The following is a 23,586-nucleotide window of genomic DNA, read 5'->3' as shown; positions in this document are numbered from 1 at the left end:
CGCGGCGGCCATTGGAGGGTGAACCAATGGCAAAAAGGAAGACCTTTCTCTCTGTCTCTCTCTCTCACTGTCCACTCTGCCTGTCAAAAACAAAAACAAAAACAAAAACAAACAAACAAAAAATCCAAATAGATCTATACTTACTGAAAAACCTTTTAACAAAGAAAGCCTAAACTCTTTGGAAATTGAAGAGGAAGGAACACTTCCAAATTAATGTTATGAGATTAGCATCACTCTAAAGCCAAGGATACTATAAGAAAACTACAGACCAATATCCCTGATGATTTTTTAAAGGTTTTTATTTAATGAATATGAATTTAATGAATATGAATATGTACAGCTTTTAGGAATACAGTGTTTCTTCCCCCTATTCCCTCCTTCCCACCCCCACTCCCATCCCACCTCCTACTCCCTCTCCCATTCCATTTTTCATTAACACTCATTTTTAATTCACTTTATATACAGAAGACCAACCCTATACTAAGTAGAGATTTCCACTGTTTGTACCCACACAGACACATGAAGTAAAAAGTACTGTTTGAAGACTGGCTTTACCATTAATTCTTACAGTACAACTCATTAAGGACAGAGGTCTAATATGGGGAGTAAGTGCACAGTGACTCCTGTTGTTGATTTAACAACTAACACTCTAATTTTTGATGTCAGTGACCACCGAGGCTCTTGACATGAGCTGCCAAGGCTATGGAAGCCTTTGGGGACCACAAACTCCGTCAGTGTTTAGAAAGGGCAATATGCAAAATGGAAGTTCTCTCCTCTCTTCAGAAAGAAGTACATCCTTCATTGATAGCTCCTTCTTTCCACGGGGGTCTCACTCACAGAGATCCTTCATGTAGGTCTTTTTTTTGCCACAGTGTCTTGGCTTTCCATGCCTGAATTGCTCTCCTGGGCTTTTCAGCCAGATCCAAATGCCTTAAGGGCTAATTCTGAAGTCAGAGTGCTATTTAGGGCATTTGTAATTCTATGAGTCTGCTGTGTGGCCTGCTTCCCGTGTTGAATCATTCTTTCTTTTTTAATTCTATCTATTGTCATCACCAGACACTTGGTCTTATTTATGTGATCCCTTTGACACTTAATCTTATCTATATGATCAGTTACACACTCAATATGATCACTTTAACATGTAAGATGGCATTAGTACCTGCCAACTTAATGGAATTTAGATTCCTATGGAAAATTTTTAGCTTTACCTTTAGGTCTAAGTCCGTAGGAACATATGCCAAACTGTACATCTCCTCCCTCTCTTATTTCCACTCTTTTTTTTTTTTTTGACAGGCAGAGTGGACAGTGAGAGAGAGACAGAGAGAAAGGTCTTCCTTTGCCATTGGTTCACCCTCCAATGGCTGCCGCGGCCGGTGTGCTGTGGCCGGCACATCGCGCTGATCCGAAGGCAGGAGCCAGGTGCTTCTCCTGGTCTCCCATGCGGGTGCAGGGCCCAAGGACTTGGGCCATCCTCCACTGCCTTCCTGGGCCATAGCAGAGAGCTGGCCTGGAAGAGGGGCGACCGGGACAGAATCTGGTGCCCTGACCGGGACTAGAACCCGGTGTGCCGGCACCACAGGTGGAGGATTAGCCTATTGAGTTGCGGCACTGGCCTCCACTCTTATTTTTTACAGGGATCAATTTTCAATTGAATTTAAACACCTAAGAATAATTCTGTGTTAACTGAAGAGTTCAACCAATGGTATTAAGTAGAAAAAAAAATACTAAAAAGAGTAAAATAGTAAGCTGTTCCTCAACAGCCAGGATAAGGGCTGATCAAGTTATTGCTTCTCATAGTGTCAATTTCACTTCTACAGGTTTCCTTTTAGGTGCTTAGTTAGTTGTCACAGATCAGGGAGAATATATGATATTTGTTCCTTTGGGACTGCCTTATTTCACTCAGTATGATGTTTTTCAGATTCCTCCATTTTGTTGCAAATGATGGGATTTTATTATTTTTTTTTACCACTGTGCAGTATTCCATAGAGTACATATACCATAATTTCTTTATCCAGTCTTCTGTTGATGGGCATTTAGGATGATTCCATGTCTTAGCTATTGTGAATTGAGGTGCAATAAACATAGAGGTGCAGATAGCTCTTTTATTTGCCAATTTAATTTCCCTTGAGTAAATTCCGAGGAGTGGAATAGCTGAATCGTGTGATAGGGCTATATTCAGATATCTGAAGTATCTCCAAACTGTCTTCCACAGTGACTTTACCAGTTTACATTCCCACCAATAGTGGATTAGTGTGCCTTTTCCGCCAGCATTTGTTTTTGTTGATTTCTGTATGAAAGCCATTCTAACCATATCCTTGATGATTATCCAGGAATCCTCAACACAATACTAGCAAACCAAATCAACAGCACATTTAAAGGATTATATAGCATGACAAAAGTGAGATCCACCCTTGGAATTTAAAGGGATTAAAAAATTATTCGATGCAATACAGCACATTAACAAAATGAAGAAAAACAAAACACACAATTATTTCATTTGATGTGAAAAAGCACTAGACAAATCCAATACCCGTTCATGATAAATACCTCAGCAAATAGAAGCAAATTGCCTCAACATGATAAATTCCCTATGTGAAAACCCTACAGCCAATATCATACCCAGTAGGAAAAAGCTGAAAGCTTTTCATTTAAGAATAGGAACAAGGCAAAGTTGCCTGCTTTCACCATTTCTATTCTCAAAGTACTGGAAGTCCTAGCCAAAGAAATTAGACAAGAAAAATATATAAAGGCATTGAGAATTGGGAAGGAAAAAGTAAAATTAACTCTCTTCACAGATGGCAGAATCTTATATGTACAAAACCCCCAAATTTCCACAAAAAAATATTAGAACTAATAAACAAATTTAGCAAACTGGCAGGAAGCCATATCAACACTAAAAATTGGTTGTGTTTCATACATTAATAATGAGAAATCAGAAGATAAATTTGTAAAATAATTCAGTATCAACAATAAATAAATATAACTAAGGAGGCAAAAGAGTTCTACACTGAACCAGAAAACATTGATGAAAGAAATTAGACACAAATAAATGAAAAGACATTTCATGTTCATAGACTGGAAGACATAATTTTGTTAAGATGGGCATACTACCCATAGCAATCCACAGATGCAATGCCATCCCTATCAGAATTCTAATATTTTTAATAGAAATGGAAAAAGAATCCTAAAATTCACATAGAACCAAAGGACCCCCAAATAGCCAAACAATCTTGAGAAAAAAAACAAAGCTGAGGCCTCACATTACTGGATTTTAAAACTTTAGTAATCAAAACAGTAATTCACTGGCATAAAGACAAACATGTAGAACAATGGAATAGAAAATATAAAGCCCTGAGATAAACACTCAATAAATGGCCAAATGTGGCCAGTGCCACGGCTCAGTAGGCTAATCCTCCACCTGTGGCGCCGGCACACCGGGTTCTAGTCCAGGTCGGGGCGCCGGATTCTATCCCAGTTGCCACTCTTCCAGGCCAGCTCTCTGCTATGGCCCAGGAGTGCAGTGGAGGATGGCCCAAGTCCTTGGGCCCCGCACCCACATGGGAGACCAGGAGAAGCACCTGGCTCCTGGTTTCGGATCAGCGCGATGCATCTGCTGCAGCGCGCCGGCCGCGGCGGCCATTGGAGGGTGAACCAATGGCAAAGGAAGACCTTTCTCTCTGTCTCTCTCTCTCTCACTGTCCACTCTGCCTGTCAAAAAGAAAAATAAATAAATAAATAAATAAATGGCCAAATGATTTTTGACAAGGCATGAAGATCACATAATGCATAGTGTCTTTTAAAAAATTTTAAGTTTTACAAGTTTCATGTATTTCATATATACAGATTTAGGAACATAGTGATACTTCTACCCTACCCTCCCTTCTTCCCACACTCTAACTTTTCTTCCTCCTCCCTCTTCCATTTCTACTCTTAATTTTTATAAAGATCTACTTTCAGTTTATATAATGATCATAAAATTAACCCTACACTAAGTAAAAGAGTTCAACAAATAGTATGAAAAAAAAAAAAAAAAACCAGTATCCCTCAACAGAAGATACAAGGGCCATAATCAGTCATTGAATCTAAAAATGTCAATTTCACTCCAATACATTACATTTAAGTACTCTATTAGCTATCTCAGATCAAGGAAAACACATGGTTTCTGTCTTTGGGACTGGCTTATTTCACTAAGTATAATGGTTTCCAGTTGCATCTGTTTTGTTGCAAGTTGGGATTTCATTCTTCTTCTTCTTTTTTTTTTAATAGCTGAGTACTACTCCTTAATATGTGTCTGTGTCAACGATTAGATATCTGGGTTAATTCCATATCTTAGCTATTGTGAACTGTGCTGCAATGAACATGAGGGTATAGACAACTCTTTCATACGCTGATTTCTTTTGGTTTGGGTAAATTCCCAGGAGTGGGATGGCTGGGTCATATGGTAGGTCTATATTCAGATTTCTGAGATGTCTTCATACTTGGACAGTATCTTTTGCAAATGATGTAGGAAAACTATGTATTCACTTGCAAAAGATTGAAGATGGGGAAAAGCTCCATGATCTTGAATTTAGCAATGATTTCTTGGGTAGGAAACAACCACAGGACTATATTATGTCAAAATGTCAAGCTGGTAAAATCCAATAGTGAGCAGATCCTAAAAGTCCTTGCCGCAGGGCAGTGTCTGGAGTTGGAAACTCTAGAAGTCTTTGTTCCAGTGTCAGTCTCTGGACCTGCTCTACTGCCAAATGGAGTACTCTGGCACCAGTTGATCAGTTTTATATCATAGCCAGCATCACTGGTAGTGGCTAGTAGGAGTGGCCTTGGGTTATGAGTCTACTACAACAGTAGGCAGACCACAGTAAGGTGGGCTACAGTACCACTGCTACCCCATTTGTAGGCTGTGGGATATAGGTGTGGCATAGCATCAGGGCTTTGGTAGCCACGGTGTTAGGCATCTGGACCTACTTCTGCTCTAAGAAAGGACTTGTAGGAATGGACAACAGTTTTAAAAATTAATTAATTAATATTAATATTTATTATTTATATTTATTAATTTATATTTATTTATAACAGTTTAAAAAATTAATTTATTTCACACACACACATACACACACACACACGAGAAAGAAAACACCAAATACCTATAATGGGCAGGCCTCCCAAAGCTGGGATGTAAGAACTCATTCCAGGTCTTCCATGTGGGTCACAATAATCCAATTACCTGAGCCATCACTACAGCCTTTCAGGGTCTGCATTAACAGGAAATTGGGTTCAGGAGCCAGAGCTGGGTATCAAACCTAAGTTTTGCAATATAAGAGCAACTTATCCAGCGCCTTAACTGCTAGACTTAATGCTCACTCCAGACCACCCATTTGTAGACACTTTCCCAGTTCATTCTGAATCATACGCAAACTGTGAATTTGGGACAGATTTGATCTTGGGGTACATTTTAGGACTGAACATACAGAACACACTAGCAGATGATCTATGGCAAACTTTGACTCAAGATACCATCTAGTACTGGAATTGCCGAAGTGTCCACAGGCCCAGAGAAAATAAATAGACTCCTTAGAATTTCTGGAAGGATAACCACAAATAAAGCAAGATTAATTTAATGAATCCTGAAATGAACAGATGATGTTGTACAGCAGAAAGTGTCAAGAACTTCCAGGGACCCATGACATCACCTAACAAAATAAGATGCCAGAAGCCAATCATCTAGGAATTGGAATTTTCAAATGAATAGATGAAGATTTCAAAATAGCTGTTTTAAGGGAACTCAATGAATTTCAAGTGAACACAGAGAAACAATTATACTCTAAGAAAGACTTGACAGAGATATTAGAGTAATTAAAATACACTAAGTATAATTAAAAATGTCATATAAGTCATAAATAGCATAATAGATCAAATGGAAGAATGAATCAATAGGTTTGAAGACAGTCTCTTTGAAAACATACAATTAGATTAGAAAAGAGAAACAATCAAGCAGATTGAAAAAAGCTTATGGGAACTTTGGGGAAGCATGAAAAGGGCAAATATCTGAGTTTTTCAGGTTCAGGAGGGACTTGAGAATGCCAAAGGTTTAAAAGACATATTCAAAGAGTTAATAATGAAAAGATACAACTATTCAGGAACAGAAAGGCCAGAGATCATGAGTCAGATTCAACCCAACTAACTCTACCTAAGACATATTATAAACAAACTCTCTGTATTTAAAGATAAAGAGAAGATTATCTAAGCTACAAGAGAAAATAACATATGCAGGGGTCCCAATTTGCCAGAAACCTTATGGGCCAAGAAGGAGTGCGACAAGATTTTCACAGTACTTAAGGACAAAAATTGCTAATCAAGAACACTGGCAAAGCCAGGCTTAAGATCTGAAGGAAACACAGTCAATTCTAGAGAAAGAAACATAAGATAATTCTGTTACCCCCCAGACCTGTCTAACAAGAAATGCTAAAGGAAGTTCTTCAAGCTGAAAGATAGAGACACTAATGAGTAAAAAGGAGCTAGCAGAAGGTAGAAAACTCCAGTAACAGTAACTATATAAATGTGGAATGCTCTAATATTGTAAACATGGTCAGTAAAGCATTCATATCTTTAGTATGAAGACCAAAGACAACAATAATGGCTACATATAAATGTTAAGAAATACACAATATAGAAAGGGAAAATATGGGACATAAAATTCAAAATGTTGGGAACAACAAAGTGCCAGTACAGAGTTCTTTCTTAGCATTTGTTATCTCTTTCTTTTCCTATATTTATAATCAATGTCATTTTGCTATAATTCCTCAATAGCTTGTTTGTAACCAAACATGTTTTTGATAAGCCTCACAGTAATCACAAAAGCAAAAATATATAACAGACTTAAAAAATAATTAAAACACTACTAGAGAAAATCACTTGTATGTGTGCATGCGCGTGCGCGCACACACACAAAGACTGTAAGAGAGGGAGAAAGAAAGGACAACAATTAGACTAGAAAACAATTATCAAAATGGCAGCAGCAAGACCATTGCCTGTTGAGAGTCACATTAAAAGCAAATGGATCAAATTCTTCAATTAAATAACATAGAGTGACCAAATAGATTTAAAAAAAACAACACCCAATTATATGCTGCTTATAAGAAACTCGTTTAACCTTAAAGGACACAATGGACTTAAAGATAAAGGATGGAATAAGGTATTTCATGCAAATGGAATCCAAAGGAAAGCAGGAATTGCCACAGTTATATAAGCAAAAATAGATTTTAAACCAAAAGCAGTATAGACAGACAAGGAAAATCATTATACAATGATATAGGGTTCAATCCAGCAAGAGAAAAATAACAATTGCAAATAGATATGCATCCAATATTAGTGCTCCCAAATCTGTAAAGTAAACAGCAATAGATCTAAAGGAGGAGAGATATACTCCAATACAATATCAGGGGACTTTAACACCCTACTTTCAGCAAAGGACATATTATCCAGACAAAATTAACAAAGAAGTAGCAAAGTTAAATAGCTAGATCAATTGGACCTAACAGATATCTATAGAACATATCCCATCCAACAGCTTCAGATACAAATTTTTCTCAACAGAACATGGACCATTCTCCAGAACAGAGCATATAGTAAGTCATAAAATAAGTCTCAACAAATTTACAAGATTGGAAATCACAGAATATCTTTTCTGATCAAAATAAAACTAGAAATCAATAAAAAGAAACACGTGGGCAACTACATAATTAATAGAAATTAAACAACTTACTCTTGAACAATCAAGGAAGAAACTTAGAATGAAATAAAAGTTTTCCTGATGAATAAAAATGCAACACAAGATACCAAAATATAAGGGATACAGCAAAAGCAATAGTAAGAGGGAAGTTTATAGCAATCAACAGCTACATCAAAAGAGCAGAAGGCTCTGAAATAAACAACTTATTACTTCTCAAGGAACTAGAAAAATAAGTGTAAATTATATCCAAAATTAGTAGATAGAAATAATTGTGAAAAGTAAACCAATCAATTTAGTATTTTTAAGAATTTCAACAGGATAAAAGTCACATTTCCATTATTTGAGAGCTATATAATATTCAACAACAAAGTAGAAAGTACTGCCTTAATAATTGGCAAAAAATAAAATTAGATCCTGACACCTACCATATTCCAAAATATAAATGTAATAAAGATCCAATATACAAATAAAACTTTAAACATCCTTAAAATTTTAAGTGACAGTTTAGTGTCATGAGGCAGAAGAGGATTTTCTAAGCATGTACCTGCTTGGTTTTTCACTTTCTTTGGTGCTCCACAACTTGGGTTTCATTTCCTATAACGTGTTCACATGGTACCATATACTCTGTAACATTCATTGTATTTGTAATTATGGGTTCAATATAAACTTGAGAACTTGAGTCACTTGGTCTTGTCTGTATGCTGTGTTGGGAGCCAGATCAGAACAGTAGTCAAATGTGTGCAACTGGGATCAGACTGTCAGATTTGCATATTGGCGCCTCTACTCATTGGGTCTTTAACCTTAAGTAAGTTATTTAACATATTACCCTTAGTTTCCATACATGTAAATGAGTGGAAACATGTATGAAACTCAAAATAAGTATCAAGCAAGGATTCAGTAGTAGCTAGAATCACTGTTCACTCTATCCTCAGTGTCTGGCACAGTAGCTGGCACAATAGAAGAGGAATACAAAAATCATTTTTTGAAAGAATAACTGATACCAGTCATGAAGGAAAGACTGTCAGATTGAAATAAAAATATTTACAATTTCTGAATTTTAAAAATTGAGATAAAATTAAAAGGGAAATTACAATGGGTAAACTACAGAATACAAACAAAGAGTTATTCTAAATTTTATACAGAGCCGGCGCTGCGGCTCTCTAGGCTAATCCTCCGCCTTGCGGCGCCAGCACACCGGGTTCTAGTCCCGGTCGGGGTGCCGGATTCTGTCCCGGTTGCCCCTCTTCCAGGCCAGCTCTCTGCTGTGGCCAGGGAGTGCAGTGGAGGATGGCCCAAGTCCTTGGGCCCTGCACCCCATGGGAGACCAGGAGAAGCACCTGGCTCCTGCCATCGGATCAGCGCGACGTGCCGGCCGCAGTGGCCATTGGAGGGTGAACCAACGGCAAAAAGGAAGACCTTTCTCTCTGTCTCTCTCACTGTCCACTCTGCCTGTCAAAAAAAATTTTTTTTATACAGAACCTTGACAAATCACAAAGAATAAGAGATAAACATACCAATAAGAAACTGGCAAAAGACTACCAATAAAAGCAACTTCCAAAACACTCCAAAATGCCAATGGCCAATAAACATGAACATTTTTAACATGACTAGTACTCAAAGTACTTAATTTAAAGAGCTCTCACTTCTGTCTGGCTGCTGCTGCCTTGGGCCATGGAGCCAGGAGTGTCATCACTTCTATGCTTGGCATCAAAGCTTTTAACAGCTTTCCTTTGGCGAACAACTGGGATGGTGTTTTTGATACTTGGATGTGCCCTTCCAATATACAACCAATAGTTGCCCCTCTTTGTTCTATTTTTCTGCATTGTTTCACTTATTCCATACTGTGTAGCAGGAAGTCTGGTGGATGACAAAGATGTTATGAGTAATGCTTGCAAGGAACTTGTATTTCTTATAACAGGCATTGTTGTCTCCATTTTTGGAATTCTGATTATATTTGCCAGAGAACATGTGATTGAGTGGAGAGCCTGAGCACTTGTTCTCACAGGAAACAGTTATCTTTGCATCTTCACTAGACTTTTTATTAGTCTCTGGTAACAACGACAACTTCAGTTGGCAGCACTGATGGAAAATTACTGTTGTCAATGGACTTCTTGTCTCTTTTTGGCTATCCAAGATGGGGCAGTGGTGCTGAATAGTACAGCAAGCTTCTTGGGAGTATTCTAGGTACTCCCTTCTCACTTTTCTTCTAAGTATACTATTTTCACAGAAACTTGCTGGAAGTTTAAAAGGATTTTCTCTTTTGGAAGAGCTTGACTGATTTCACCACGTATGCTTCTGTGGTGTCCTGCTGAATTTAAATATTTATGTGTTTTTCCTGTTCATTTTATTTTTAAAATATTTACTTATTTATTTGAAAGGCAGAGTTACAGAGACTGAAGGGGCAATGGAGAGTGGGGGAAATCTTCCTTCTGCTGGTTCACTTCCCAAATGGTTGTAACGGCTAGGACTGGGACAGGCCTAACCCAGATCTTCTATGTGGGAAGCAAGGCCCAGGCATTTTTGGACCATCTTCCAATGCTTTCTCAGGAGCATTATCAGAAGTGGAGCAGCCAACATTAGAACCACTGCTCATATGGGACGCCAGTGTTGCAGGCAGTGGCTTAAACCACTGTGCTACAACACAGGCTCCCTGCTCATTTTAAAAAAAAATCAATATGCAATGTTAAACACTTTTTTGTGGGGAAATTAGTTACATGATGGAGCCCAAAGTTGTTTACCACTAAAACTGATTGGCTGCGCAACATCAGGGGAGGTAACAAAACTAGTAACAAGTGTATAGACATAGGGCTAGTCCTATAGAAAGCCCCCCCGTAAGGTGAATTTTTAAGTGATTGGTTGATCCTTAGCCCTGCCCCAATGACTCTGCAGTTTTGTGCTATAAAAGGTTCTGTTTCGCAGGAAGTAAATGAGTCCTTGCTAGACTTGGCTCCCCGCTGCGTCTGATTGTCTCCGGGACAGGGAGGCTGGGGAACGGGCAAGCTGCGCACTCACCTTTCCTCGGACCCAGTCCATCCTTGTACGGGTGGACTAAGACCCAGCACTTTTTAAATGTAACAAGCATTTGTACTGGTTAGGAATTCAGAATTCTGCTGTTTCACTGGGCTCAAGTATATCTTTTTCTCCTAAAATTAAGTTTTATTATTATAAGAAATGATAAGGGCTGGTGCTGTGGCTCACTTGGTTAATCTTCCACCTGCGGTGCCAGCATCCCATATGGGCACCGGGTTCTAGTCCCTGTTGCTCCTCTTCCAGTCCAGCTCTCTGCTGTAGCCCAGGAGGGCAGTAAGGATGGCCCAAGTGCTTTGGCCCCTGCACCTGCATGGGAGACCAGGAAGAAGCACCTGGCTCCTGGCTTCGGATCGGCGCAGCACCGGCCGTGGTGGCCATTTGGGGAGTGAACCAACGGAAGGAAGACCTTTCTCTCTGTCTCTCTCTCTCACTGTCTATAATTCTACCTGTCAAATAAAAAAAAAGAAATGATAAGTCAGGATGACATCATTCCCAGTTTTATGCAGACATGATGAGTACTGGCACACCTATATACTCAGTGCAAATATGGTAGCATTTATACCTCATAGGGGCCAAGTATTAATGTTCAGGCTCTCCATTAAGAGCTGCTAGTTTTACTAATAGACAGGTGTTTTGTGAATTGGAAATTATTTTATGGAATTGCTACAAAGGAGTGCTTTTCTTCTCAGCTATGGGTAGAATTATGTGAACTTTAAGGTAAGCGTGTAAGGACTCTGGCCTCAGAATCAGCCCTTAAGGCATTTGGATCCGGCTGAAAAGCCTATGAGAGTATTTCAGGCATGGAAAACCAGGACACTCTGTCAAAAAAAAAAAAAATGACCTAAATGAAAGATCTCCGCAAGTGAGATCCCAGTGGAAAGCACAGGTCATCAAAGAAGGAGGTACCTTTCTCTGAAGGGAGGAGAGAACTTCCACTTTGACTATGACCTTGTCTGAATAAGATCGGAGTTGGTGAACTCAAAAGGCTTCCATAGCCTTGGCAACTCATGAGAAGAGCCTAGGGTGATTACTGACGCCATAAACAAGAGTGTCAATTTGTTAAGTCAACAACAGGAGTCACTGTGCACTTACTCCTCATGTAGGATCTCTGTCCTAAATGTGCTGTACATTGTGATTTAATGCTATAACTAGTACTCAAACAGTATTTTACACTTTGTGTTTCTGTGTGGGCCAAACTGTTGAAATCTTAATATATACTAAACTGATCTTCTATATATAAAGATAATCGAAAATGAATGTTGATGTGAATGGAAGGGGAGAGGGACTGGGAAAGGGGAGGGTTGCGGGTGGGAGGGAAGTTATGGGGAAGAAAAAGCCATTGTAATCCATAAGCTGTCCTTTGGAAATTTATATTCATTAAATACAAGTTAAAAAAAAGGTAAGTGTGTAAAAACAGACATCTGAGTTAAGATTTTTATCATGTTTATTTGGTTGAAATAGAATGAATGGTTGATGGGAGGAAATGTTATTGAAATTCTTTTTTGAATGCTGTTTCTATTTATGAATACAGTTTCTGATCTTTTATCAACCATTTGTGTTTTACCATGGACAAAATGGACATAGATGGAACTACTACTGATAAGGAAAAGTTTTATGTTTGCATGCATACACCAGAAAGCCTTCCTCTACTTCCTTCTTTTAACTTACTTTTACAACTTAGAATATAGTTTAATAACACTCAGAAATCCTTAACTCACTGGGAAAACAATTGCTTTAGCATACATTTGAGTCTCCCCTCCCCAGCAAGGTGTTACGTGATTAACAAGTCACTTGCTAGTCTTGCAGATAATTCATACATTATTGATTTAACACTTAGACAATGGAAAGGGTAGTTCATATTTTCTACAAGGTTATATCATATGTAATTAAAAATATTTAAGACAAATTTCCTGTGTACTTCTCAATTATTTTGATTTTGATTTCATCATGACAGATTTACTCTTTCTTCATAGAAGGTTTATGTTGTATGGATTAATGCAAAGCAGGCAAATCCAGTTGTAAAGGAGTTTTGGTACAAACTTGACTGAAAAATCCCCACTAACTGGGCATAATCAAATTCTAGCGGTCATTTGTACCTCACAATTATCAGTACTTTTCCAGGAGCTGGTTAGGAACATGTTCAAGTTGGTCTGACAGTATTTTGTTAGGGATATTTGTTTGTGTGTTTACTCAGTATATTTACATAAAATTTACTTTGCTTTCTGTCAAAACTGAATAATCATGACAGCTATCTTTTGTTTTATATGGCTTATTTCTTAAGAAATGGCAAGGGGCCAGCACCATGGCTCACTAGCTTAATCCTCCGCCTGCGGCACCAGCATCCCATATGGGCGCTGGGTTCTAGTCCCAGTTGCTCCTCTTCCAGTCCAGCTCTCTGCTGAGGCCCGGGAGGGCAGTGGAGGATGGCCCAAGTGCTTGGGCCCCTGCATCCACATGGGAGACCAGGAAGAAGCACCTGGCTCCTGGCTTTGGATCGGCACAGTTCTGGCCGTTGCGGCCATTTGGGGAGTGAACCAATGGAAGGAAGACCTTTCTCTCTGTCTCTCTCTCACTGTCTGTAACTCTATCTGTCAAATAAATAATAATAAAAAAGATATATATATATATATATATGTACATATATATATATATATAAACAAATGTGGAAATGTTTACTTTTACAACTTCTGTAGATCCATTCAAGGCCAGATATAACCTTTGAGATTAGAACAGGAGTTAGAGTCTTGTCACACAAATTACCAAAAAGCATTTGGTTGTCCTGGTGCTATAGATTTAAATTGTCTTAATAAAAGAGCAACCTGTTACTTTATAAGGATAGTACAAAGGTACCTTTAAAAAATATCTGTTGGAGTAGATATCTGATGCAGTGGTTAAGATGCCACTTGAGATGACTATATTCCTCATTGAAATGTGTGGATTCAAGTCCTAGCTCTGCTCTTGTTTCCAGCTTCCTGCTCACACTCACCTTGGGAGGCAGCAGTGATGGCTCAAGTCACTGGATCCCTGTTATCCATGGGGGAAACCTGCATTGTGTTCCCGGATCCTTGCAATGGCCTGGCCCAACCCTGGTTGTTACAAGCATTTAGGGAAACGAATCAGTGGATGGGAGATCTCTGTCTCTTGGCTTTTCAAATAAATTTTTAAAATTAAAATAATTAAAAATACCTATTAAATATTAGTAGTAATTTTAATACCTATTAAAATTAAACAAAAATAATAAATTTAATAATACTGCTGTTTAAAGTTTTCTAGTAAAAATTGTGATAAAGTTCCAAAATAGCATAAGCAGATTAAGAATAATAATATGGTGGTGCCGTGGCACACTAGGCTAATCCTCCGCCTGTGGCTTCGGCACCCTGGGTTCTAGTCCTGGTTGGGGTGCCGGTTGCTCCTCTTCCAGCCCAGCTCTCTGTTGTGGCCTGGGAAGGCAGTGGAGGATGGCCCAAGTGCTTGGGCCCTGCACCCGCCTGGGAGACCAGAAGCACCTGGCTCTTGGCTTCGGATTGGCATAGCACGCCAGCTATGGCGGCCATTTGGGGGGTGAACCAACAGAAGGAAGAACTTTCTTTTTTTTTTGTCATTATTTTATTTTAATTTTTATTTAATTTTTATTTTTTTTAACTTTTATTTAATGAATATAAATTTCCAGTGTACAGCTTATGGATTACAATGGCTTCCCCCTCCCATAACTTCCCTCCCACCCGCAACCCTCCCCTCTCCCGCTCCCTCTCCCCTTCCGTTTGCATCAAGATTCATTTTCAATTCTCTTTATATACAGAAGATCAATTTAGTATAAAGATTTCAACAGTTTGCACCCACATAGAAACACAAAGTGAAACACACTGTTTGAGTACTAGTTATAGCATTAAATCAAAATGTACAGCACATTAAGGACAGAGATCCCACATGAGGAGCAAGTGCACAGTGGCTCCTGTTGTTGACCCAACAAATTGACACTCTAGTTTATGGCACCAGTAACCACCCTAGGCTGTCGTCATGAGTTGCCAAGGCTATGGAAGCCTTCCAAGTTTGCCGACTCTGATCATATTTAGACAAGGTCATAAAAGACAGAGTGAGGATAGTAACCAATGATCCTAAGAGTGGCAATTACCAGGTTTGAACAATTATACAGCATTAAGTGGGGAAGAGGACCATCAGTACACACAGGTTGGGAGTAGAGCCATTGGTGGTAGAGTAGAGGCTATGATTACAAAGGAATGAGGCCCAAGTGCGCTAGACAGGGCCTAGAACAAAGGACAGAGTCATTATTAGAGGAGCTAAGAAAGGTGCTGTCTAACTACAATTAAGTTTTCTGATTGAGAGGCAAATAGAACCTGATAGAAGGGGCTTGATAATAATCTGGTGGGCTTTAGGCCTTGTAAATGAAGAGGCCCAGACCTATCTATCTCTTCACATGGGGTACATCCTAAGGGAGGTGTGAACCTCCTAGGGGAAGGCACTCTGTTGACTTTCATTACTTGGCTGGCCTGGGAGGAGAGATGGCCAGGTAAAGGCAGGTGGCATCTCTAACAAGAAATTTACAGTTCTGCAATTTACAGCCTGCAATGTTGCTGACCCTACTTGACCATCCCCTCAGCTGCAGTGGTCACTTTGGAAGCTGGGCTGAGTGAAGGGCTTTTCAGCTTAGAGCCAATAAGATCTGTGGCTCTGACCTGGGCATCCTTCGACTCCAGGGCAGGTCCATTTCCAGTGATCCAACTCTTGGCAGAGCTGCCAGGGCTCTTCACAAGCTGACTTCTGCTGAAGCCCAGGCTTACCACATTGAAAGCCACTGCAGTGGACTGGCCTGTTGGGTTTCCTTGAGGGCAGATCACTGTACAGATCAGCCATTAATAGGCCTGCCACCCATTGCTTCTGATGCCGAGCTTTCTTTTCCTCCTGGTTTGTGTTAAAGCAGACCAGAGGATGCAAGTCAAGGGAGTGCCCAAGTCCCATCTCTAATCTTCGGTGGCCTAAACTACAAGTCTATAGTCACAGGCATGTTCTGTAGTAGTTTTTCTAAGGTAGACAAAGCCCATATGGAAAATTATATTCTCACTTTAAAACTTTCTTTCCCTTTGGTCTGAAAGGGAGGTTTTTTCTACTTACTGTTTACTTCACTGATGGCGAAGTGAATCTAGCTATGAAATTATAATTTAAGTTCTTATTTTGGCTATGCTATTACATAAAAATGTTAGCCATCTCTTTTATAAGGTCTAAAGATTAAATTGTGCATCCTACAGATTCCTTCATAATAGAATTAGTTTCCTACCTTGAAGAGAATAGAGAAATGAAAGAACAAGTTGGGCTTAGAATAGAGAAATGAGGGAGCAAGTCCTAGATCGCTTGCTGAGAATAGAAATATCACATGAATAGTTAGCAAACCGTTTCAACCATTAGATAACAACTTAAGAAAACATTTACCAGAAGGTCCAATGCCTTCTAGAAATTTTAAGAATCATGTATTTGGAAACACCTCTTAAATATCTAACATGGTGTAGTTTGTTTAACCAGTAAACTTAAGCACAACCATATAAAATGTTTTTAGTTTCTTTCTACCAACAAGTTTAAAACATATGATACACAGATTCAGGTCACACAAATTAAAATGTATCTTTGATTGATTTTAGCAGCTTAAATTTATGGACAATCTTATCTATAAGCCAATTAAAATAAAACTCTTAATAAAATTTTCCTATGTGGACATACAATATGTACACACATATAACATAGCATAATAGACCAATATAGCAATTTTAATAATAGCTTTTAAAATCTTTAACTCTTTTTGTAGATTGCCAATTGATTTGAATTGCTTTTTGTTTTTAGTAACCTCAGTTAACCATACTTTCTCTCAGTTGGTACTGTTAATACATTATTGGCTTCATCTGTTTACAGAGCCATCCCAAAGTACTGAATACAGTAGAAGTGGCTGGAAAAAGTCCATAGGAGCCTATAGGAGGACAGCTAAACACAGAACTGACAACACTTTAGTTTTATGAGCAGCAAATCATATATAACTATGGATGACAAAAGACTTTAAGTCGCCATGTTTAAAATTATAAACTCATCAACCATCAAGAGGCACTTGCTTACTTCACAGTATTTTTGAAAGCACCTGTAGGATTTTACAAGTATAGAAAGACCTTTCTCTTTGTCTCCCTCTCTCACTGTCTAACTCTGCCTGTCAAAAATAAAAAAAGAATAATAATATGGATTATCAAATTAATTGAAACATATTATTTTTCCAACTTTTATTTAATAAATATAAATTTCCAAAGTACAACTTTTGAATTATAGTGGCTTCCCTTCCCTCATAACCTCCCTCCCACCCGCAACCATCCTATTTCCCACTCTCTCTCCCACCCCATTCTTCACCAAGATTCATTTTTAATTATCTTTATATACAGAAGATCAACTTTACTAAGTAAAGTATACACTAGTAAAGATTTCAACAGACAGCACCCACACAGACACACAAAGTATAGAGTACTGTTTGAGCAGTAGTTTTATTGTTAATTTGCATAGTACAACACATTAAGGACAGAGGTCCTACATGGGGAGCAGATGCACAGTGACTCCCATTGTTGATTTAACAATTGACACTCTTATTTATGATGTCAGTAATCACCCAAGGCTCTTGTCATGAGCTGCCAAGGCTATGGAAGCCTCTTTTTTTAAATTATGAAACAAATGGTTTATTAAACCTAAATGACCACTTTAAACTGTCACCAAAATGACTTATATTTACTATATAAACAATGGCAGTCCAGGGTACTTGGTCATTTTTGTCCAGACATGAAAGGGAGTTTTTGAAATCAGTAAATGCCATTTTGAAAAAGGTATTCCATTCAGAAATAATTTACCAAGTTCAAGATAGGCCTGTTCAGCAAAATCCAAGTTATCCCCTCAGTAGTTTACAAATGAAATTTTCTTCTACTTGTGTCCATTTCCCGAGGCTTATGGACCCATTCATATTCTCCGTATTTAGAATCAAAGGTTCCTTTCTGAAGAGATCTTAATTTTAAGGTAAAACGTGGTCCAAGTTCCTGAATTCCTGCTTTCTTTTCACTCTTGAATATGTATCTGTGAAATCTGAAGAAGATAAAATCCCGCTGATTATGGAATGTTGCAACTTGCCTTCCAATAAACTGAGGATTATGGGGAAAGAGAGAAGCAAACATACGACCAATAGAATGACCTAGCCGTGTTGTAAAATTATTCAGAATTATTTCAGGTCTGTGTTCTGTAGGGTCTTTGCCTCTTCTCTTAATTTCTTTATGAAGATGAACACTGCTCATTTTAAAATGAGCAGTTGGACCATTTGGCAAGTGACTCAAAATCAGTCCATTTGGTGTTTTACGATCTTCATTAATAACAATCAGATCTGTGGAATAATTTTTTTCAGAGCCAGTCCTCTTCTGTAATAAACATGTGAGTTTAGTATAACTGTGGAGAGCTGTTCACAAAGTTTTACTGTTCTCCCATGAGGTCTATCTGATGTTGTGATGAGAATCTTGGGACGCAAAGAACCAAAGAAAATGGCGAAAGCCGCGGATAAGACTGGCAGTGGGGGGAAGAAAAACCTAAAAAGGAAAGCCGTTACCGAAGAACCGCAGGAGGCCACAGTCGCTGGGGATGAGGTGACAGAAAGTGGGGTTCAGCCCCCGAAAGCGGCTGCGTTTCCCCCAGGTTTCAGCATTTCCGAGATTAAGAACAAACAGCGGCGACACTTAATGTGCACGCGGTGGAAGCAGCAGCAGCGCAAGGAAAAGTTGGCAGCTAAGAAAAAACTTAAAAAACAGAGAGAGGCTCTTGGTGATAAGGCTCCATCAAAGCCTGTACCCAAGACCATTGACAACCAGCGCGTGTATGATGAAACCATAGTAGATCCTAATGATGAAGAGGTTGCTTATGATGAAGCTACAGATGAATTTGCTTCTTACTTCAACAGACAAACTTCTCCCAAGATTTTTTTTTTTTGACAGGCAGAGTGGACAGTGAGAGAGAGAGACAGAAAGGAAGGTCTTCCTTTTGCCGTTGGTTCACCCTCCAATGGCCGCCGCGGCCAGCGCGCTGCGGCCAGTGCACTGTGCTGATCTGATGGCAGGAGCCAGGTGTTTCTCCTGGTCTCCCATGGGGTGCAGGGCCCAAGCACTTGGGCCATGCTCCACTGCACTCCCGGGCCACAGCAGAGAGCTGGCCTGGAAGAGGGGCAACTGGGACAGAATCCGGTGCCCCGACTGGGACTAGAACCTGGTGTGCCAGCGCCGCAAGGCGGAGGATTAGCCTAGTGAGCCACGGCACCGGCTTATGGAAGCTTCTTGAGTTCATCAACTCCGATCTTATTTAGACAAGGCCATATTCAAAGTGGAAGTTCTCTCCTCCCTTTAGAGAAAGGTTCCTCCTTCTTTGATGGCCCATTCTTTCTGCTGGCATCTCACTCACAGAGATCTTTCATTTAGGTCTTTTTTTTTTTTTTGCCACAGTGTCTTGGCTTTCCATGTGTGAAATACTCTCATGTGCTTTTTAGCCAGATCCAAATGCCTTAAGGGCTGATTCTGAGGCCAGAGTGCTGTTTAGAGCATTTGCCATTCTATGATCTGCTGGAAACACATGTTTTTAAAATGAACAATTTCTGTTAAGCATTAGTTTCTTGATCCATTTAAGTTTATTCCCTATTCTAGATTGACTTTCCATGAAAAATAAAAGGATGTTAAATTGGAAAGTATTGGTAGTAAATTAAGAAGGAAAGCCAGAAACCTTTTTTAAAAAACTGACTAAAAAGGTCATGAATTGATATGATGTAGTTGTATCTTCTGCATACCTGAGGAGAAGACTATGCTCAGGCATGTGTTGAATCCAGTGATGGCCAGGATGTCATCCAAGCTGCTTGCAGCTACTAGTAAGGTTGGGATGCCTTTCTCGACACCATATCCATTTTCCTGCAGAAGCAGCATGGAAGGGACAACAACAGCAGGAGAGACAGCTCCTAGCACAAAGCTGAAAAAAAGACATGGAAAGCTAACTGGAAAATATGCTTTTACCAAAGAGCATTTCACTGTAAACTCTGAATATGTTAACCTTTATGACAATTCCAAGTGCAAAGATTCTGCTTTCATGTGAATTTCATCTAATGGTGATAAAACTTCCCAGGCATCATTTAGTGCTGGCTAAAATTTTATAAAGATGTGGTTCAGGATGCTAGGCTGTATACAACAGCAGCCTCTCTCCTTGCCCTTAAATCTTTTGACATGAAGCTATAAGGATAAAAGGAAAAGCAGTAACTCAAGTAGAGAACAAAAGTGGAAATCTCAATGGACTAAACGCAAGCGGATCCCAGGAAGACAATTTAGGTTTGGCAAAAGAAACCATAAGCCAAACTATGTGTAGGTAATGATCACTGCAAAAAATATGGTATGCCCCTAAATGTGCTCTAGGTCCAGAATTGACATATGCTGAGAGCAGGGGAAATCTCCGGGGAAAGCAGAGACCACTGTCAGAATGGCCAGACAAATCTACCTTCCACACCACCAAATACCCTTGATTCATAAGGGATAGAGATGTCTGCCCCAAACCAGGAAAAGTGAGTATAATCACCATTGCTACAAAGGTAAAGGAGAAAATTCCTAGGAGTGATTGATGACATGTATGAGGAATGGGAAAACTACTGCTGCAAATGTCATATCCCATCCAGAACTTTGCCTCACCTCTTCCACATTCACTCTTTTATTTAAAATTTTTAGTATTTTTACATTATCTTTATTAAAGACAGAGTGAGAGAGGATAAGAGATCTTCCACCCTCTGGTTAGCTCCCCAAATGGACACAATAGCCAGGGCTGAGTGAGGATGAAGCTAGGAGCTTGGAACTCCACCCAAATCTCTCACATGGGTGGCAGGGACCCAAGTACTTTGGTCATCTTCCACTTCCTTCCCAGGCACATTAGTAGGGAGCTGGATCAGAAATGGAGCAGCTAGGAGTAGAACTGTTGTTACAACATGGGATGCTGGCACTGTGAGTGGTAGTGTAACCTGCTGTACCACATTGCAAGCCTCCATAATTACTTCTTAGAGTTTGAAGTGTTTCCTGGGTGAAGGTACTCTTGGTGACTCCACCACAATCCATTGAGCAGTCCTGATCACACAACCTCCAGCTGCTGCTTCTTGGCAGCCAGCTACCAGCATCTGTAGGATTCTAAGAGCTTTGCGCTACCAATAAGAGTCCACCTGGGGACCCTGGGGAGGTTTCTCCCTCTTCCGTTGCCTCAGACAACTCCTGTCAAGTGACTGACTGATGATGAAAGTCAAAGTTCAGCTCTTTTGTGTCTGGCTGTACAACATCCATGGTACAGTTTATGCTCCCGATTTCCCTGTGGACTTCAAGAATGGAGACTACAATTCTATGAAACCACATATTTTCCCCATTCAGTGGTGCCTGCACATTGTTGCACACTGGGATTACCTAGTGTTTTCTGTATCTGTTTTTGTTATTATCTCCAAACATAGTATCTTAAGAGAAAAATCATTTATCTCATGACTTCTGTGAGTCAGGAATCTGAGTATGCCTTAGTTGTATGCCTCCAACTCAGAACCTCTCATGGGTTGGCTAGAAGATTTGCATTCTCTTTATTCACACAGCTGTTGGCAGGCTTCAGTCTTTGCCAGGGGGAGCTTCTCCACAGGACTGCCCCAGGGCATGGCATCTAGCTTCCCACAAACCATCAAAGAGAAGGCAAGAGAGAACATGAAAGACAGCACTCACGCCTTTCTTATAGGCTAATTTTGCAAGTGACATCCATCACTTTTGCTGTTTTTTGTTTATCAGAAGCAAGCCAGTGAATCTAGCCCACTCTCAAGAATAGGGTATTAAACAGAGTTGTAAACAGCAGAAAGCAGATGTCACTGATGCTTAGGGACTTTCAATGAATAAAATACCTGCTTCCTATTCCGAGACATTCTGGTATAATAAGAATAGAGTGTGAAATGAGTGTTGGGGTAATTTTTTAGGAGCTGTGGTAAAAGATACATAATTTATTATCATTTTTTAAACTTTTATTTAATGAATATAAATTTCCAAAGTACAGCTTATGGATTACAATGGCTTCCCTCCCATAACTTCCCTCCCACCCACAACCCTCCCCTTTCCCACTCCCTCTCCCCTTCCATTCACATCAAGATTCATTTTCAATTCTCTTTATATATAGAAGATCATTTTAGTATATATTAAGTAAAGCTTTCAACAGTTTTCACCCACATAGATATACAAAGTGAAAAATACTGTTTGAGTACTAATTATAGCGTTAAATCACAATGTACAGCATATTAAGGACAGAGATCCTACATGAGGAGTAAGTGCACAGTGACTCCTGTTGTTGACTTAACAAATTGACACTCTTGTTTATGGCATCAGTAATCACCCTAGGCTCTTCTCATGAGTTGCCAAGGCTATGGAAGCCTTTTGAGTTCACCAGCTCCGATCTTATTCAGACAAGGTCATAGTCAAAGTGGAAGTTCTCTCCTCCCTTCAGAGAAAGGTACCTCCTTCTTTGATGACCTGTGCTTTCCACTGGGATCTCACTCGTGGAGATCTTTCATTTAGGTCATTTTTTTTTGACAGAGTGAAAGATACATAATTTAAAATTTACTTGTTTAACCATTTTTCAGCATATAGTCAGTAGTGCTAACTATATTCACATAGTTGTATAAGAGATCGCTAATATTTTTGCATCTTGCAAATTCTTATATCCATCAAGCAATTCCCCTTTTTCCCTTTCCTTCAGTTCTTGATAATCATGGTTATTTTCTTGGTTACCTTGATTCTGGCTATGCTATATAATTCATATAATTTGAGCCATATAATCCTTTTGTATATGGCTCATTTCAATTGGCATAATGTTCTTAAGGTACATCCTTGTTGCTGCATGGTCCAGAGTTTCTTTTTTCATATGGCTGAATCATGGTCCACTGATGCTCGTATTGGCTGTTTCCACCCCTTGGTTACTGTGAATCATGTTGCAATGAACATGAGTATACAAATATGTCTTAAAGATCTTACTTTTAATTATTTTGAATATATACCCAGTGGGACTGATGGACTATTTGGTAATTCTACTTTTTGAAAATCTCAACACTGTTTCTCATAGTGGCTTCACCAGTTTACACTTCCACCAGCAGTGTACATGGGTCCCAAATTCTCCAGATCCTAGCCAACACTTGATATTTTGTATAAATCAGGGTATGAGGTGGTGTCCCATTGTGTGGTTTTTAATAAATGTTTATTTATTTAATTTATTTGAGAGGCAGAGAGACAGAAAAGAGAAGAAGAAAGAGGCAGAGAGAAGGGAGGGAGAGCTTGCTCATCTGTTGGGTCACTCCCCAAATGGCTGCAACAGCTGGGGTTAGGGCAGGCTAAATATGGAAACTGGTCACTCAAGCTGAGGCTTCCATGTGGTTGGTAGGGACCTAACACTTGAGCCTTCATTGCTGCCTCCCAGGGTGCACACTGTAGGAAGCTAGAATCAGGAGCAGAGCCAGAACTTAAACCTAGGCACTGTGATATTATGGACTGTCAGCAGCTCAAGTGGTGTCTTCACTGTTAAGTAAAATACTCACCTCCATACCTTTCTCCGAAGGGAGGAGAGAACTTCCACTTTGACTATGACCCTATCGGAATAAGATCAAAGTCAGTGAACTCTAAAGGCTTCCATAGCCCTGGCAACTCATGACTAGAGCCTAGGGAGATTACTGACGCCATGAACAGGAGTGTCAAATTGTTAAGTCAGCAACAGGAGTCACTGTGTACTTACAC

The 23,586-nt window shown here is 39.5% G+C and overlaps 1 protein-coding gene and 1 pseudogene across 1 annotated transcript in view; both read right to left on the bottom strand.

Moving 5' to 3' along the window:
- The window catches only part of SLC9B1 (solute carrier family 9 member B1), a 133,405-nt gene that overhangs the window by 23,991 nt on the left and 85,828 nt on the right, over positions 1-23,586 (bottom strand). Inside the window, exon 12 of the mRNA XM_062199805.1 lies at positions 19,605-19,780. Coding sequence (XP_062055789.1) covers positions 19,605-19,780 — 176 coding nt within the window. The remainder of the gene's footprint in view (positions 1-19,604; positions 19,781-23,586) is intronic.
- LOC133765779 (ribosome production factor 1-like) lies at positions 17,295-18,437 on the bottom strand (annotated as a pseudogene).

Source organism: Lepus europaeus, chromosome 8, assembly GCF_033115175.1.
Source record: "Lepus europaeus isolate LE1 chromosome 8, mLepTim1.pri, whole genome shotgun sequence".
Lineage (NCBI taxonomy): Eukaryota > Metazoa > Chordata > Mammalia > Lagomorpha > Leporidae > Lepus > Lepus europaeus.
Note: the sequence above shows the minus strand (reverse complement) of the source record. Positions and strands in the feature narration are given on the sequence as shown.